Source organism: Arvicanthis niloticus, chromosome 3 (genome assembly GCF_011762505.2).
Source record: "Arvicanthis niloticus isolate mArvNil1 chromosome 3, mArvNil1.pat.X, whole genome shotgun sequence".
NCBI lineage: Eukaryota > Metazoa > Chordata > Mammalia > Rodentia > Muridae > Arvicanthis > Arvicanthis niloticus.
The window spans coordinates 70,382,892-70,402,450 of record NC_047660.1 but is presented as its reverse complement, the minus strand read 5'-3'; the positions used below and the strand labels follow the sequence as shown (position 1 = coordinate 70,402,450).

Sequence of the window (19,559 nt, the reverse complement as noted above, 5' to 3'; positions counted from 1 at the left end):
CTGTAAGCCAACTCCAACTAAATGTTATCCTTTAGCCAGGCAGTGGTGGCGCACGCCTTTAATCCCAGCACTCGGGAGGCAGAGGCAGGCGGATTTCTGAGTTCGAGGCCAGCCTGGTCTACAGAGTGAGTTCCAAGATAGCCAGAACTACACAGAGAAACCCTGTCTCAAAAAACCAAAAAAATTATATATATATATAATTATATATATATATAATTATATAATATATATATATTAAAAATAAATAAATAAATTTCTGATACTTAGATCAAATCAGTATAAAAATCTTCCTTCAATTATATATATATATATGTGTGTGTGTGTGTGTGTGTGTGTGTGTATTTAAAGAGCTTTTGTACGTCCCCAGTGATAAAAGGTTCCTGAAAATCTGAAATGTAACACTGTAACACTCACACTCAGGGGTTATATTCTTAAGAAGTACACTTTGTCCAAAAAGTGAGTAGAGAAACTCATATTTTCATGAATAGCTAACCTTTGTATAAAAACCAAGAAGCTCTTTCCTCTCATTTTCATCATGACCCTGTGTGCTGAGTATCGGTTCCAATGGTTTGATTTAATCTGAAATCTGCATGTCCAAACGCTGAAGGTCCTTGTCCCCAATTGGTTTTTAATCAATTAATAAAGTTGTCAGTGGCCAATGGCTGGGCAAAGGGAGACAGGGCGGACCTTTAGATTTGTGCAGACTAGGAACAAGGATACAGAGAATCATCATGACTCCATGGAGGAGGGTGGGACATAAGAGCTGCAGGAGAGAAAGCCAACCAGCCAAGTGAGAATTTCAGTGGGTGGCCACTGGCCACTTCCCCATTGGGCCTTGGGTAGCAGGGGAAGGTTTAGGAGTGCCCAGGCTCTGAACTAGCCAAGGTATTTTTAAATTAACTGGGTTATGTGTGATGTGTCTTCCATTCAAGAATCCAAAGACTTCCCTGGGTGGGTGGCTTGAAATGCACAACTCACCGGGAGCACAAAGTAGTGTAGCTAAAATTATCACTGCACTTAATGGCACTATTAATCATTTTACAGGGAGTGAAGGCTAGACCATGCCCACTATTATCTATCTAGCAAGTAGTTAGTGAGTCTTCAAGTTTGGCAGTCTGTCTTTGGAGTCTGTACTCCAACAACCGTGTTGTAACATCTCTCAATACCAGCTCTGATTTTAAAAAGCAGAAGTGTATCTTTGCAACCTTAATCACTGTAAAATAAGAACTATCATTTGGCTCCATCTAAATTTTCAATTTATTTGGTTCCTTTCAACCTATAAACTACCGCTGATTGTGAGTCACCTCACCACTATTTGCACCCACATTTTTGCTGTGTGTTTTTGTTTGTATTAATCTCTGCAAACAGACAAAATGTGGGGCTGAGGAGATGCGCAGTGGGTGTAGCACTCACCACACAAGCCTAAGCACCTGATTTTGAGTCCCTGCAACCCTGTAACACTGAGCTCATAGGCCACATCTGCAATCCCAGGGCTCCTACAGTGAGATGGAAGGCAGAGATAGGAGAATCCCCAGAAGCTAACGAGCCAGTTGCAGACAACAGAGTACAGGCGAGGCTGATACCTAAGCTTGTCCTCTGACCTTCATATGCATGCTGTGGCATATGAACCTGCACACACACACACACCAAATAGGCAAAATGCACAAAACAAACTGTGGCTCTGTAAAATTGCAGTTAGACACATCCCTTTCCTCTAACTGTCTTATCAGGCCTTCAAAGGCTCACTCAGCAACACTGCTGCTGCTGATAAGAAGGGCATCACCCATCAGCACGGATGTCCACACAGTCACAATCTCAAAGTTAATGCCTGCAGCCTTTCTCCACCTCACAAGTGATGTGAAGAGCATGGAAATACGGTGTTAAAACCATAGCAAGACAAATATGCAAATGAGAAGTTTTATTTATTCAAAAGACCCAGTTTATACAAACATACAAAAGTAATACATGAAAATGCCCCCCAAACACCTAAAATAACATATCTCATTTACAGGATTATTTACACTTTGGGGCCCATATTAAAAACCATGGGCCTGAGGTCAAGTTGACAAGAGAGTAGTCTACGATATCTCACTTGGGAAACTGATGACCATGGCACTTCTACTAAAAACCTAAACAAAGGCAGAAACACCCTAGAAGGTACTATAACGTATAGAGGTCTTAAGACAGGCTTTTAGTGACTTTTAAAAATAACGGCTTTCCAGGGGACATGGTGTCCTTGGTAGTAACTGCCATCATGTCATGACACTTTTGTTCATGGACAGCAGAGTAATCCCCACAGACAACTCTTACATGTGGTGTTCCTGACACAGGAAAATCACTTTTTTGTTTGGTTTGGGTTTTGTGGCAGTAAGGATGGAACCCAGGGCCTGTGCGTGCTGGGCAAGCACTCCACCACTGAGCTGCACACCTTGCCCCCTACACTGCCTTATGAAAACAAAGCTGTCTCTAAACACACAGGGTTATAATAAAGAAGTTCAGGATCCATCAGAAGCTGAAGCCAAGTTTCATTATTTCCTGACACTTCCTTCCTTTACTCCTGCTTAAATGCAAAAGCTGACAATTTCTCATTAGTAGAAAGATTTAACCCCTTTTGCTTTTTAGACAGATCCAGATTATCCCTCACTGCTTCTTCCTGGTTCTCTGTCTCACAGGTCTCACGTTTTCGCTTCTTTGCTTCAGCTCCATCACTGGTAGTTTCTCCCTTGGCCTTGTTAGTCCATGCCTTTGAAAAACAGTGGGGTGAGAGGTAAAGAGATTTTTATGCATGAAGAAAAGAATGAAAACCATCTACTTACTTTCATGGGTAATGTTCTTGTATACAAAACAGTAATTAGCATTTGAAATTTTAACTTTATTATTAAAGGTACTAATTGTTAACAAATTTAGATTTCATATTTTTTGGAAATAGTTGCAAAGGAACCATCTGAAGAGATGGTTCAGGGTTAGGTTAAGAAGGGATGAATCTCCATAACATTTAAGCAACTTTGAAAACTCAATAGCAAATCCCCAAACAATCAGGTTAAAAATATAAAATAAATTTGAAAGCTATTCTCAAGATATACACAAACGGTCCATGGGCCCATGGGAAGGCTCAGCATCTCTAATCACCAGGCTGCAAGTCAGACTCACTCAGGTAACGTCCATGTAGGTATGGTGAGGAACACTGGAAATTTTTGACACTTGGGAGGTTGAGACAGAACTGTCAAGAGTTCAAGGGCAGTGAGCTACTTAATTAGATCCTGTCTCAAAACAACAATCATATATACTTGGGGGGTTGAGGGGTGAACCAAAGAAGAGTGTATTTTCCTTGCACACCAAGGACACACATGGTGCACATATATACATGCAGCCAAATATACAAACATGGACAGTTGTTTTTTTTTTTTTTTTAAATTAAAACAAAACACAATCAACAACTAGGCTCAACACTGTAACCTCAGTACATGGGGGGCAGGCAGAGGCAGAAGGATTGCCCAACGTTTGAGGCCAGCCTTCTTTACCTAGTGAGTTCTAAGCCAATCAGGGCTACAGAGCAAGGCCCCATTACAAAACACAACAATCCCCAAAGCCATAATGAGGGGCTGAGAATAGAGTGGAAGAGTGCTTGCCTAGCATTCACAAAGCCCTCCATTCTATACACAGAAATACGAAACTCGTCCAAATTAAAAAACAAAACACACACAATCACAAGTTTTGTTACGTCTCTTCCTCTTTTATAATAAATACATTCATGTCTATTTATACAGAAACACAGAAATGCTAAAAAGACTCTAAATGAGGCTTGAAGTGGTTAGCCTAGTTTCTAGCTGTTGGATCACGCAATACCCATTACTCATAAAACCCAATCCACCAAAGCCAGTGACTACACTGGGAGGTGCCTACACTTGTACAGCGAGGAAATGAAGTCTGAGGTTTAACTAGCCCACTGCCCACATTCCTTTCCCTTTCTCCACAAACATGACAGAGGTTAGCAAGCTACACATCCTAATTTTTGTATGAAAGCCTGGACCAAAGCACCAAAGTTTTCCAACCAAAGGAATTATTCTCATGTAAGTAGATAGCATTATTTTTTTTTTCCTACTTTCATGGACTTGATATTAGTAGTTTAAAATATAAGTTAAATTCATTTTCCTTATTAATCCTTTTTTTGCTTTAAGTTTATAATTAAAACGTATTTTATCAGTTCCCTAAGGACACACAGTTACACACAGCTGATTTCTAAAACCATCCACAGGTACTCAGTAACAACCATACTTTGTTAAACTTTGTCTACTTTGTCAAAACTCACCCACATCTAATTTCTTCTTCATCAAGACTTTTTTGATGCATTCAATTTTCCAAAGAAAAAGGCATTTCTTTGTTTTGTTTTTCGAGACAGGGTTTCTCTGTGTAGCCCTGGCTGTCCTAGAACTCACTCTGTAGACCAGGCTGGCCTCGAAATCCGCCTGCCTCTGCCTCCCAAGTGCAGGGATTAAAGGTGTGCGCCACCACTGCCCGGTTAAAAAGGCATTTCTATAAGAACTTTTTAAACCTGGGAAACCCACCAAGATCTTGTCTCAGCATAACAATCCTTACCTTCCTTTCTTCAGCAGACAATACTCTAAATCGTATCATCCCCTCTTTTATTATGTCTGCTTCATCTGAAATGTCAGGATTGTCCGACAAAATATTACTTCTATTTTCTTCCAGCCACATCTGAAACCCGGTCTTTGGCCTAAAGTAATAATAACATGAAAAAATTTATGCTGAATATATTATTTAAAGTGTCAGCTGACATTTCACATTAGTAGCTAACCACCATACTAATAACCACATTTTCAATACTCATACAAAGTAAGGGAGACACAACTATACCAGCTAATAATATCCATATTACTTTTCAGCCTGGAGACTGCAGGCTCAGTGAGCTGGAGGATCACTCACCCTCACACCCACAGCGCAGAAACATGAACCCTGCATTTTCAGCTCTTGTGTGTTTACAGGTTCAAGATCTCCAACCTCTCTGAGCCCTCTGGCCTAACGTCACTCATAGGCTCTTGCCATTTAGTAAGCAGCTATGTGAAACCTGGCTGACTTCTCTTTGCCCCTTCACATCACCTCCCCCCACTCATTGCTGACCGGGGTTCTTCCTGCACCATTATTTGGAAAAGCAGACAAAGCCCACTTGTAAAATTGACTCAATTCTATTCTACCTTCTGCACAAACTATGTTTAGGTCATCAGAAGGCTGCCATGCATCCTAAATGCTTTACATGTATTACCTTATAGTAAAATCCTATGATTTGGAAATAATTGGATCTCAACTGATAAATCAGGCAACTGAGGTTCAGAGAGATGAAATGACTTAGTTTAGGTAGACAGACGGGAAATAAGAGTAGTATGAGACTGAACAGCTAAGCAGCCTGACACCAGAATCCCTGTTTAGTCTACCTGCCTCCTATCATTCAGAAGCTGAATAGATCCTAAATATAAGCCTGAATGAATGATAAAGGTATTTACAATTAAAATTTTATTTTTAATTAATTTTGAACAGAATCTTACTACATACCTCCGGCTGTCCTGGAACTTAAAGAGAGCAGGCCAACTGCTTCTGCCTTCTGAGTGCTGGGATTAAAGGCAAGTCAGCTCGCCTGGCTGAAACATTGCATCTCAAACACAAAGCTTCTCTATATGCTCACCTTTGGTTTTCAGAGTTTTGAAGGCACACAGTTGGAGTTTCAGATGATGAACTTTTAGGATTTTCTTTTACTTCCTCTGTCTTATCAGCCTGTGAAGTTCTTTTCTGGAAATAGGATGCTGCAGTTGCCTATGAAAACAAACATGTGTGAGTCTGGGGACAAATCTATAAATATTTAAAAGGGCGGTTCTGGGCCAAACCAAGACAGAATGCACTCCCTTGCTACATAACCAGTGATAAACCAGGCACTTCATCTATCCCAGAACAAAGTGTACAGGCTCACCAAAGCAGTACCTGCTTAGACCTTGGCTTGGGAATGAGAGGCTTTATAACTGGAGATTTTTCATTATTTGCTACTCGATTAAAAGAAGTGGACTTCCTGGATGATTTGTTCATATTGTCTAAAATATTAGCTGAGCGTGTTGAATTTGCTGATAAGGCTGGCTCTTTGGAATTGACTGGTACCTAAAGAGAAAAGAGAATATTATACATGAAGAAGAAAACAACTCCACTATGGTATCCCTTTTGGAAATGAATTAATGGAATACAACCCAAATTGAGACTGAAACAAGTTCTCTCAAATACCACATCCCAAGGACAGACAGGGAGAACCTCTCAAGTCCTCAGCACTGGGTACTCAGAGCTGAGTAGGACACAGGTACTGAGATCAGATGGGAAAAGCTACAGCTTCCCCTTTGTCTTCACAATGACCTGTTTTTAATCCCCCAGAGGCTAAGGAGGTAATTTGGTCATCTGGAAACAGCTTTGTATGGATAATTTCAAACAGAAAATATCACTGGTTACCTTGAAGGGGTTTACCCGTCCTTGGCTGCTAGAGAAAACTGCACCTATTACAAGAAGAAAACTCAATAGTGGCTTTGTTTTGTTTTTTAAAATCAAGACAACTTCTGACTTTCACAATACTAAATAAAATATTTTAACCTGTATTATATGAAAACAAAGGTACTTTTTTCTTTTTTTCTTTTTCTTTTTTTTTTTTGAGACAGGGTCTCACTATGTACATGCAACTGGCCTGGAACTGCTATGTAAACCAGGTTGGCCTCAAACTTACAGAGATTCTCCTGCCTCTGCCTCTCTACTGCTAGTATTAAAGATGTGTCCTTCCACACCCAGCACCATGTAACTTTAAAACAAATACAGATGATCTCTTTCCTTCTTCTAAGCTGGATTAATATTAAATGGGAACTGTCCCAACTTGCTGCTGTGAAACATACCAGTGTGTAGACCCCTTCTCCCCTTGACCATGAAATAGTGGTGCTAAGGTCAGTAATGTCCACAATGTGGATACCCATGCCTACCTTGTCAAAGAAACACCTACTAATGCCTCGCTCCCCATTGTCTGACATGTACCCTTCTTCATTCACCTGTCTCTCAATTTAAAAACAAAATCAAAGCAAGCTCTTTGCACTTCCAACTACCATCTTTCCTTACAACCCTACCAAACTTTTCAAAAGCCACTGACATTACTTTCTTCCTTCCCATGCATTTCTCCACACTATGGTATGAGCTCTAACCCTTCTACACAGTAGCTAAATTCCCCAACCCATTTCTATGCAACCAAACGTGATGGCTACTTTCTGCCCCTTTATTTGAGACCTCTCAATGGCTTTCTATATAGTGGTCTCTTTGATATTTTCTTCTCCTTTGACTTTACACTACATCCTTAGATACTACATCTCAGACATAGCCCTTTCTCTCTGGATCAGTGATCTCTTCCAGTGCTTCTTCTTCTCTTGTACTTGATGCTTAAATGCTGGAAATCCCCTCAGCTAGCGCTCCTGTTTCTTCTTACTTTACAAACTGTAATGAGTGCTTACCATGGTATAAACTGCTCTACTTATGCCAATGGTTTAACATTTATTTTATGAGGTTCAGAAGCAAATGCCTAACTACGTAACCATCAGCTTCCCCTATGAACCTGTTTGCTCTTTCCCAGTGTTTCTGATACTATACTGTTCTTCATTCTGAACATCTTCCACCTTAGAAACACCCACTCTACCTTTTCTTTCTATTGTCACTACTCTAGCCCAAGCCAAACTATTCAGTCTCACTTGTACTGCTTTGGTAGTCTTATGTCCATTCCCCCTCAGTATCACGTGTGATGGCATCGGTGAATCTACAGCAGCCTCCCAGGGATCTTAGAACGAAGACTGCGATTCTCAACAGTCTGGAAAATCCACAAAATTTATATCCCTCCAAGACTACAGAACTGCTTCCGTTGTGCCCTATATTCTTCTGAAGTCTCCACACATACTGCTTCCTCTGCTCCCGCTCCCATCCACCACTCCCTTGTGGGCTGATGCATCTTCTAGTCTCTGCTGTCAGCATTCCATAAGAATGCCAGCAGGTACCTATTTCTGATTGGATTACAGCCACTGCTATAAGCTCCAAGTTTACATATATTTCTTACCTGATTTAAGAGCTGGCGTATCAGAGGAATTTGCACTTTGGAATAAGTTCTGCCCTATAATTAAAATAAATAAAACAATGTAAGTGAGGACAATGAAGTCATTCTTAATATTCAACATCTAGACAGCAGAGATACATTAAAAAAAAAAAAAGGGAATTTAATTTCTCTTAGACGACCAAAATGGAAAAGGCAATACTAATGATAGCTTTTATTTACTTATTTATTTATGTATTTATTTAATTATTGTTGTTGGGGTTGGCACTTTGTATATACAGTGGTCAGAAGACAACTTTGTAGATGGAGTTAGCTCTCTACCTTTCGGTGTGATCTGCAGGTGGAGCCCAGGTTGCTAGCACTGCATGGCAAGCACCACCATCTGCAGTGCCTCCGTATCTTTCACTGTTTTGAAAACATGTCTTAAAGCTGGAGAGATGGCTCAGCAGTTAAGAGCACTGACTGCTCTTCCAGAGGTCATGAGTTCAATTCCCAGCGACCACATGGTGGCTCACAAGCATCTGTAATGGGATCCAATGCCCTTTCTGGTGTGTCTGAAGACAGCAACAGTGTACTCACACACATTAAATAAATAAATAAATAAATAAATAAATAAAAAAATAAAAAACCATGCCTCACCATAGTTATGTGGCTCTGGTTTTTCTTCTGAAACAATGTCTTCTCTGTCCTCAGCATCTTCTTCAACTTGACTTCTGACCCGTGGCTGACTCCATTCTGTAGCGGTATGACTGTAACTGATGGGTCATACACAGTATTTTACCATAAGAAACAAACACAAAGACCAACTTCATGTTCAAGAAAGTAAGGAAAATTCAAATAGCTGATGTTCTTTTACCCAGCATTCAGTTTTTCTCTGAAATCCTCTTCTTTCTCTTCTTCTGCCTGGGTTTCTGCCAATTCGGCTGCCTTTTCGGCAGCAAGTTCACTAAGTTTTTGAGCCAATATTAATTTCCGAGAGCGAGAAGCATATTTAATGGCTAAGTGCACAGCATTTTGAGTCATTAGATCAGCAAGTTCCACACAACGGAATTCTCGTTCCAGTTTACAAGACAGCTAATCAGGGGAGAATCAAAATCAAATCATGTTAAGTCCAACTTTTTTAAAAAAGAAAAGGAAAAGAGAGACTGATAGGACTAGTAAAATGAAAGTCTCCCGGTACACTACCTAATGCTTCTAACATGCACACTGTACATCTACAAAATGGAAAAGTATCTTATAATTAATTTTGTGTTGGCTTGATCAACAGTATTCCTCCATGCCTTAAATGAATAAAATAACGGCACATTTACAAATAGTAGCTTAGATTCAATGAGATGTGACATACTTCAGATGTAAAGTGCATGAAAAGTAGGATAGCCATTCAAAACTCAAATGTAATTCTAATTTTTTCTCCAGTTGCCACTCATCACAATGAAGCAGGGAATTTTAAAGAAGTGAATTAAGACAAAAACCAGTTACTACTTTGCTCAGAACTAGACAACAAATGCTACTAAGCAAGTCTGGATGGGAAAAATAGACATGCTTAAAATTTCATGTATATTGTTTGTGATCCTCAACTACCAGAAATAGCTATACAACTTCTAAATTAACATTTGCACCTTTTATGTCTGTAATATAAAATGAAGGGTGTTCTGGGGCAGGAGGGCGGGCTCAGTGGTTGAGAATGAAGGGCTATCTACCAGCATAGCAAACATGGTTCTGATAAGCCTTGCCCTTCTCACTTCCCCCTTCCTTGCTAAAACATAAGATTATATTCCTAAAGCTGGCCACCAAGGTCTAGTCCCTTACTTAATTACTTCATCCTCTTGAGGCTGGTAACCAAGGTCCAGCAATCAAAGTATTTAATTCCAGCAATCAAAAGCCCCTTTTGTCACCTAATTTACATGCCAAACCAAAACAAACCAAATTATCCTAACAGGGGTTTTTCTTTTTCCCTTTATAAACTGCCACTTGCCCAAGGGCAATCCCTTGTCCTTCCAGGGCAAATATCCCTTCTCCCTCTCCCTTATTCCTTTTCCTTTCCCCATCATTCTCTGTCTCCTGTCTTTGTCTCTTATTCCTTGCCCCTTGTTCCTCATGAGGCAAATAAATCTCCTTTGTGCTGAGAACTTGGTCTTAGAGTGTCCTGTGCCAATCCCAGTTCTTTCAAAGAACATTTGCTGCTCTTGGAGAGGCCTAGACTCTATTCCCAGCACCCACACATAGAGCTCCTCACTCTCCAGAACTCTGCTTCCAGGATATCCAATACCCTCTTCTGGCCTCTGTGATCACCAGGTACACACATGGCACACGTACACACATGCAGACAAATATTCATAAAATAAAATAAAAATAAATCTTAAAAAAGAACAGGAGGAGGGGGGAGGAACATTCATTTAATGCATCTTAGAAAATATTCGCTTTTCTCTTTGGTTTGAATTGACAATCTAGCACATGACAACTTGAGCTCAAAATAAGTTCTTGCCACTCTGAGGGATAGTAGGGGTCTTATAACTCATGGTGCAGGAGCATTTTATAATTTACACACCTGACCTATGAGGAAGAAGCTCTATATCTTCACCCAAGCCTCCTCCAGATTGCTGGTATTATCCAGAAGAAGCACTTCTAAGCAAGGTGGAACTCTGACTCAGAGGGCAGCGTGGTTCTTGCAGTGGGACGAATGAATTAACGGTCACTTCCCTCAAAGGTCAACAGTACTATCCAGAGGAGAGGACACGGGACTACATCTCTTTCAATTAACAAAAACTTGAAAGGAGGACAACGAACCTCAAGAGATCCTGCTTCAAAGAGAAATGTAGTGAAGAAGGCAGGGCAGCAAACCCAGCCACTGGTGATGACAAAAGGCTGGGAAATCCAAAAGCTTAAGGACGGTCTCAAAACTGTCTGACCCTGGAGATCTACAACAGTCCACACCTAAACTCTGTGACATAGATGAGCAAGAGTCACAACAATGGCTCTCACTCTTAAAGTCACCTGGAGCATCAGCTGGAGCCCAGTGGGTGGGCACAACACTGGAAAAGCTTACTCTTCGCCCATCTAAAGCCTTAGCTATAGGGAAATATTTCAAATATTTTAACATCAAAAGTGAGATAAAAATCTTAAGGGAAAAAATGAAATTTATGTAACCTAGAAGGTAGAATTTAGTCTTTATTTAAATATATTTAAGAAATTCTACCTAGGGCTGGGCATGGTGCCGCATGCCTTTACTCACTCAGAATGCAGAGGCAGGAAGATCTCTCTGAGTTTGAGGCCAGCCTGGTTTACAGAGCAAGTTCCAGGACAGCCAGGGCTACACAAAGAAAACATCTCGAAAGAAACATTTTTTTCTCAACCTAAGAAAATAATTAAACTTTAATTTTTCAACATATTTTACTCACCGCAAGCATTTTCAGTAAGAGTTCCTGCTGCTCTTTTACTGCCTGGTTTTTAATGCTCTCCTCATAATCATAACCATTTTTAGCCAAGTAATCAAGGTAGTTGTGAAACAGAACCGAATGCCAAAACTGTTCCTGGAAAACGGATAGAAGTACATAAAACTGAACATCCCCTTAATACTGGGCAAGTGTTAAGTGTACCTTAAGATACCAGTTTTAAAATATTTTCTGAAACCTTCCTTTCTATATACTCTTACTTTACAATTCCAATTTCAATGTGCTATGATAACCTGGCTTTATGTTCTAGCCTTTAAAAAAGGTATTTATATATATGTGTATAGCATTTTTATTTCCTATATGATTAGTCCTCAGAGAACTTTGTAAACCAGTTCTGTAGATGATTTGCTTCCTAACTAGCGTAACTAATTGCAAGGTTTCAAATGCCTTTTAAAACAGCAGGGCTAGGTCTAGAATAGGACGAGGTTATGGTGAGTGTAGAGAGCTTACCTGACCCTACCAGGGACGTTCTACCCCTACTGAGGGCCTCCTGTCAAAACCATTTCCTCTGCAGTAAGCTCTGGAAGCTGTGACGGCAACCACATGAGGTGGGCTTGTGATCAAAGGGCCCTACTGCATTATTTATTTAATCACAGTGTAGTAATATCCAACACTGACACTGTGATGATCTAAAATCTTCTGTGTAACAGGAATTTACTACCAAATTTATACTATTAAGGCATCCACATACCTCCATTTGGCCTTTCTCTGTTGAAGTCTGACAGTAAGGAAGCTTAAAAGATAATATAGCTACAGCAGGTCGTGGAAGGGTGGGAGGAAACCGAGAACCTTTACAAGGGATGCACCTGTCAGTCAAAAAAAAAAAAAAAAAAAAGTCCCACACTTAAGACTTTACAATATCACAAAAACTGCTAAAATAAAACCTTTCCACAAATTAGGAACTATGAACAGTAATACTATTCTAATAGGCCTTTGGGTTTGAAACATTTTATAAAAACAATCCCAGTAAGTAATATTAAATGCTCACCAGAGAAATGAAAAGCAGCCACATGCACAAATGCTGTCACATGGTATACGCCCCTTTGTCATGAGATGTGAACCTTTCCTTTATTGTAAGGTAATACAATAAAAACAAGTTTAAGCCAGCTGTGGTGGTGCACATCTTTAATCCCAGAAGTTGGGAGGCAGAGACAGGTGGAGAGTTCAAAGCTAGCCTGGTCTACAAAGTGAGTTACAGAACAGACAAACCCTGTCTCAAGAAAACAAAGAAACAAACAAACCAAAACCTCACCACCACCAAAACACCACAAGTATGGTTTTAAAATTCTAATATTTTGGAACATATGGTCTTATTTTCTTCTCTTCCATAGTTTTATAGAGGCCATGGCACAGAGCATGAGATAGGAGCATGAATATTTTGCTGTGGTAACTGGCACACACTTACTCACAAGCAACAGACTGCTATTTGGTGAATGAACGGGACAGAATATGTGCATTCATGGGGAGAAAAAGAACACACATACATGCCACTAACCATGTGCGTTAGTGGAGGGAAAGAACACACATATGTGCCACCAACAAGCAAGAAGAACACTAGTGTCTGTCTGAGCATTCTGCCTATAAAGTAACCAGTCTTTTGTTCAACCTTTCCCAGCTCAAATACTGATTTCATCAAAATTTAAAAAGACATGATGAGGATTTTATTAAAAGTCACTTTCCAAGTCATTATACATCAAAGCAGGACACTAATATTACTTTTTTTTTTTTTTTTTTTTTTTGGTTTTTCGAGACAGGGTTTCTCTGCATAGCCCTGGCCGTCCTGGAACTCACTCTGTAGACCAGGCTGGCCTCGAACTCAGAAATCCACCTGCCTCTGCCTCCCAAGTGCTGGGATTAAAGGCATGCGCCACCACTGCCCTGCAACACTAATATTTCTTATGTTCTTAGCTTTTGTTTTTTTGGTTTTTTTTTGTTTTTTGAGACAGGGTTTCTCTGTGTAGCCCTGGCTGTCCTGGAACTCTGTAGACCAGGCCCGCCTTGGACTCAAGAGATAAAGATGTGTGCACCATCATTACCTGGCTTAATTTGATTGTTTGTTTTTGAGATTTATTCATTTTGTATACCTAAGTACCATGTGCTCCACATCCATGCCTCAAACCCATGAAGTTTAGAAGGTCCCTGGAACTGGAGGTTGTGAGCCACTATGTAAGTGAGTGCTGGGAATCAAATACAGGTTCTCTGCAAAAGCCACAAGTGGTCTTAATTGCTGAGCCATTTCTACAGACCCCACAAGCAGACTTCTTAGCATCTCAGTGTTTCAAATATGTACTGTGTAACACCATCCTAAATGTACTAACACAAGCCTTCAATTCTAGCACTCAGGGAAGTGGAAATCAGGAATTCAAGGCTATTTGCGATTACTACATAGTTGAATTGAGTTGGACTATATAAGACTCAATTTCAAGAAACTTAGAATAATTTTTAAATTATTTTTAACTTTGAATACATCTGAGTGTGGATTTGTGCAAGTATGTAAGGTTCCCAAGGAGGCTAGAGAACTGCACTGGATCCCCTGGAGCTAGAGCTAGACCTTTACTCCTAGAGCACAACTTTACTCCTAGTACTTGGAGGGCAAAATGGGTGGATCTGCGAGTTTGAGGGTAGCCTGGTCTACATATTAGACAGTCTCAAATAATAAAATAAAACATTTAATAACGAAGTGAGTCATCTTGAGTAAGCACTAGAGAGGGTTCATGGGTTCAAACTATAATCCGCTATTGATGTAATGGGAATTCTTTCATTCAAACTATTAAATAACTTGATTTCTAGAATTAGAAACTACAGACATTTCTGAAGATAGCTATACATCCTAACACTGATTAAGGTGTTAACTAATTTGGTCTCAAAAACAAAACAAAACAAAAAGTAGTCTCATTCTGTAACCCTGGTTGACCCACAGCTTGCTTAGAGTACTAACCTCAAACATAGAGACCCACCAGCTTCTGCCCTCTGAGTGATGTGCCAACACATTCAGAAGGCTTTTCTTTAAAAAATAAAAATAATGTTTTCCCTGTACTGTAGAAGGAATTCAGGACTGCCTGCATATTAAGCAAGCACTACTACTAAGCCATAGCCCCAGCCAACTAATATAGCTTACAATACCTAATATATTAACAATGGAATTCTGCAGATTCTATAAAGGCAAACATGGAAATAAGTATTAAAACCTTTATGGCTTTCTAATAAATTCAATTTTACATTGTCTAAAAAAGACTATATTTTCTTTCCTCAATTCCCATAATGCCAACTACTACCTCCCCAAACATTCCTGCCCTTGCCTTCTAATCTGCCTAGAGATGCCAGGAACAGAATTTCTGTTACCTTATTCTGTCTCTAGAGATACCCTATTCTGAATATTTTCATAAGTGGAATCATATAATATGTAGTCCTTTGATTTCTTTTACTAGTATGATGTTTTAAGGTTCATTTGTATTATAAGCATGTATCAGTAATTTATACCTTTCCATAGCCCAATAATACAGATAGATCACATTTTAATTTTCCCTTCACCAGGTGGCAGACAATGAAAAGCAAATAAATATAGAGTCTCATACAAAGAGGAAGCTGGAGCCAGGCATACTGGTACAGATCTTATCTCAACCTCTGCCCCCGAGTTAACCAACTTTCTACACTTTGTGATGGCCCACCTTAGCTGCTGGGGATTTTCATGGATACCAACTACCCAGTAGTGATCAGATTTTCCTTTGCAGTGCTCTCTTATGTTACATATAGGAGTCCATGTGTTCCCGAGCCCTCTATTAAGCATTCGAACACAGCCTTCGGAATCCACATAGCAGGGAGTACCTAAACACCCAAAACAAAGACATCAACTGAAAATGTACTATTAAACAAACCTTTCAACAATACATACCAAGGATTCAACTTTAATTCCAAAAGCTAAAGTGGGGGGGAGGGGGGGGGAAAGGGAGGATAATTCAGAGTTGCTTTCTGTAAAATTTCTACAGAGACCCAAATGAAGAAAAAACTCTGAATCTGACTGAAATTTACTAAAAGGAAACACACACACACACACACACACACACACACACACACACACACACACAAACCTCCACCAGTTTCAGTGAAAGTTATGCCCCCTGCTGGAATATAACAGTAATTTTTTAAAGTCCATTTAACTTTTTTTAAAAAAAGTTTAAACATATATATACAAATGTAACTTTTAATCTCATTGTAGTACTTTTTAACAAGAAATTTTAGCACTTAATCCAATACAGCCAAAATATTATGACTTAAACATTTATGTAGTCAATGTAAACCAATAACTGAGATTCTTCTTATATTGTTTTTTTCAACACTGTTTTTCAAATTCAGCATTCTCTATTTATAGCATTATCTCAATTAGGACTGGCCACATTTCAAGTAGATTGGGCACAATTTCAGAAACTTCTTAACATATATAGAATTAACTGGAAAAGACATAAATTTAGTAATGATTTATATCTCTTCATTGCTATATAATAAAAAATATTAGAAAAATATATTTTCTAGGGCTGGAGAAGTGGCTCAGTGGTTAAAAGCACTTGGTATTTTCACAGAGGACTACAATTTAGTTCACAGAACACACAGAGGTGGCTCACAACCACCTGTTAACCACAACCCCAGAGGATCCAATGTCCTCTTCTGGACTCTCGGGTACACACATACACATAATTAAATAAAAAATAATAAAAATATAATTTTCTTTGTAAGCTTTCTCACCAGAATTCTCATGAATGGTGAAACAATTATTATTCTGCCTAACAACCGAGGTTTTGATCCATATTAAAATTTTAAATATAGAGTATTTTTAAATCAATTAAGACTAAGATAATAAAATTATTTTTCTTGAAATATGTCTTTAATATAAAGAAAGAAAATTATCTTGCCTTCAGCAGAAAACCCCAGCCATGTAAGGTAGGATTTCCTTGTAAGAGGAAGAGGGTCACCATGCAGAACCTGTTTTTTCTTTCGCCCCAGCTCTAGCAGTTGAACTCCAAGGCACTGATCTCCATCAAACCCTGTACCTAGAGAAATGTACATATGCATCAGGCACCAGGGGTTATTCAGCCATAACCAAACTAAATTATTTTCTATGAATTAACTTTGTGACACCTTTTTTTTTTTTGGGGTGGTGGTGGTGGTGTTAAGATAGAGTTTCTCTAAGTTGCCCTGTCTTTCCTAGAACTCAATATGTAGACCAGAGATCTCAGAGATCCACCTACCTGTCTCCCAAGTGCCAGGATTGAAGTCATGTGGTATCACAGCCCATGACACATTCTTAAAACAGCACCATTTTCATGGTTAACCCATATGAGCAATCTTTTCCATACATTAGAAGTAGAACAATGTATTACATTGAACATTTCTGGAGACCATAATTGGTACCATTCCCCTGTTATGATCCTTGTCTAAAGGGAACTGAGCAACATGTGTCCGTCACTTTCTGTTTCTTGATTGTGAATAGAATAATGACCAGCTAGTTTAATAAGCCCAACTGCCTTCACATCCCCACCACAATGGACTGTGCCAGAATTCACCCTCCAGTTGGCTGTAACAGGTACTATGAAGACAGGGTTTCTCTGCATAGCCTTGGCTGTCCTGGGACTCTCTCTATAGACCAAACTGGTTCTGAACTCTGTCTCCTGAGTGTTGGGTTTAAAGGCTAGCACTGCCACCACCTGGCTCAGTACTTTACAACAGAAAGAGAAACTAAAACAGGGCTATTCAGAAATAGTTGGATACTCTGTCGTGATCCCAAACCAAAATTCATTCACCATATTTTATGAGACTAAAATAGCAGGTTTTACCATCAAGCACCTAGACACAGTCCAATCCCTATTTGATTCTTACTTGCTGAGGAATGATGTAGGAAAATATTGTCTGTTTCCAATAATTAAACCATTATGTTTAAGGTAGAAAACTTCTCGTGTACAATAAATGCACTGTACTCATAACACATACATTTTAGTCAAGCTGCTTCAGGTGGTGCTTTTTGGTGGGATGGCAGGCACAGTTTGAAGTGTACATTTGTGCATTCAGAACCCAGGCTGCAGTGAAGTCACACCAACAAGACAAGCACTGCTACAAACATTATAGACTTGGTGCACACTTAATTTTAAATTAATTTTTGGTTGCATTTAGAAGGTTTTACTGTTGCTAATTTTGTGTGTGTGTGTGTGTGTGTGTGACCCATATAACCTCATATGGGCTTGTATTTAAAAGGATAGATGCAATGAAAGAGGAACAGCTAGTAGAAAGGTCCTAAGACAGAAATAAGGACAAAGTGATCACAGAACAGAGTGGCCAGTGGTAGGAGACAATGGTAAGGCATGAAGCTGAAGAAAGAGATGAAGTTCAGATCCTGCTGGACCAGTAGAACACCTTGTTATGGCAAGTAGTTTGTTATTCTAAAAATGAACTCAGGGAAATTTAAGCAGAAAAGAGAGATGATCTAGGCTTTTTACAAGATCATTCAGGCAACTCTGCACAGAATAAACTGTAACATGCAGAAGTTAAGGGCTGATGGACTAATGGAGGCTACTAAGACCAGCACTGCAATATGACATGGCTGGGTGTTAGTTTATGAAATGAAAAGAGATGAGGCACACTTGAAATGGGCTACTCCACAGAACAAAACATGTTCTGACTATACTGATGGAGTTCATGTGGCTTACAGTTCTGTATGACTGAACATATGAACTGTTAATAGCAAAAAAGTAAATGAGTTCAAAAGGCCAGTTAAACATAACACACAGATTTCAAATGAGTAACTGAATGTAAAAGTACAGAGACATGATTATGAAATAAGACTGGTATACCAATGTAGAAGACAGACATACATATTTAAGACCACATTTTAAAATGAAATCCCCTAGAGAAGTTTCTCAAACTGTTTTGGGGTGTTTCTTTGTTCTTAGACAGGGTCTCACCTTATAGTTCTGACTAACCTGAAACTTTTCTGTAGACTAGGGTGGCCTTGAAAGCAGGAGATCTATCTGCCTTTCCTTCCCAAGTGCTGGAATTAAAGCTGTACACCACCACACCTGGCTTCTGAACCGTATTCTTGACATGAGTCATGATTATCAATTTGGAGTTGCAAGCAACATTTTTAAAAGGTGAAATCAAACAGTACATATTGTCCATAACACCACCTTTGCTTCAGTTACACTTGCAGATATGTACAAAATGGCAATGAAAAAAAATCTGTTTTTTATTGTAGCTATGCTGTCAACAGACTGCAAGGTTCCAACCTTTGGAGAGTACCAGGAAGATGAGGCTAACTACAACCAAAAGCAAGCACAGGAGGAGCCAAAGGAGAAAAAGTTGTCAGCAAGCAAAACAGTTGGACGAGAATGTCACAGAAGCCAAGAGAGGACAGTACTTCCACCAGAGTGTTTAAAATAAAACAAACAAATAACCTTGATCATTAACCTTGCTACGGTCTGTGTTAACAGATGGGTGGGAAATAAAGACAGAAAGCAAGGAAAAGGTGGTCCTAAGTGAGATCTCAAAACTTTTAAGCTTAGATTCCATTTTTGAGAACCTGACCTAAGTTTGAAATCAGGTAAACTAACAGGCCGGTACCTAACATTAGTTTCCAAGTAGTGCCCCAACAAAACCCGAGCCTAGCTCCAGTCTCTAAGCTAATCCCCAACAAGACCAAAGTTTCCAGATTACACCCTCAACAAGACTAGTGTCTCCAGGTTATTCCCCCAACAATCCTGCACCCCAGCGTATAAGTCCAGCCCCTGCCTAATGACCACCAATGCAGAGGGGAGCAGAAGTTAAGTTTATATGATTCCCAACCCCAGCCAATTATGTTAAAGGCCACAGTAACTTTCCAATTAGATGCTTGCACACGTACTCCCTGCTTGCTGCTTACTATAAAGCCTTGCCCTGATAGATATTCGGGGCTCCCTCACTATGAAAACTGTCTTGTGTGACTGCAGTGCGTTGGGGGTGGG

General features: G+C 39.5%; 1 protein-coding gene and 1 long non-coding RNA gene across 3 annotated transcripts in view; one reads left to right on the top strand and one right to left on the bottom strand.

Moving 5' to 3' along the window:
- Positions 1–19,483, top strand: part of LOC143441738 (uncharacterized) — a 28,223-nt gene extending 8,740 nt beyond the window's left edge. Inside the window, exon 3 of the long non-coding RNA XR_013109389.1 lies at positions 18,815–19,483. This is a non-coding gene — a long non-coding RNA (uncharacterized LOC143441738). The remainder of the gene's footprint in view (positions 1–18,814) is intronic.
- Positions 1,902–19,559, bottom strand: part of Wdhd1 (WD repeat and HMG-box DNA binding protein 1) — a 33,219-nt gene continuing 15,561 nt past the window's right edge. For both annotated transcript variants that reach the window (XM_034498779.2, XM_076931167.1), the window contains exons 14-25: positions 16,482–16,619; positions 15,243–15,399; positions 12,266–12,380; positions 11,521–11,652; positions 8,979–9,196; positions 8,762–8,877; positions 8,129–8,182; positions 6,502–6,545; positions 5,992–6,162; positions 5,699–5,826; positions 4,597–4,735; positions 1,902–2,743 (exon numbers count right to left, since the gene is read on the bottom strand). In XM_034498779.2, the coding sequence (XP_034354670.1) occupies positions 2,552–2,743; positions 4,597–4,735; positions 5,699–5,826; positions 5,992–6,162; positions 6,502–6,545; positions 8,129–8,182; positions 8,762–8,877; positions 8,979–9,196; positions 11,521–11,652; positions 12,266–12,380; positions 15,243–15,399; positions 16,482–16,619 (1,604 nt within the window). In that variant the 3' untranslated portion in view covers positions 1,902–2,551. The remainder of the gene's footprint in view (positions 2,744–4,596; positions 4,736–5,698; positions 5,827–5,991; positions 6,163–6,501; positions 6,546–8,128; positions 8,183–8,761; positions 8,878–8,978; positions 9,197–11,520; positions 11,653–12,265; positions 12,381–15,242; positions 15,400–16,481; positions 16,620–19,559) is intronic.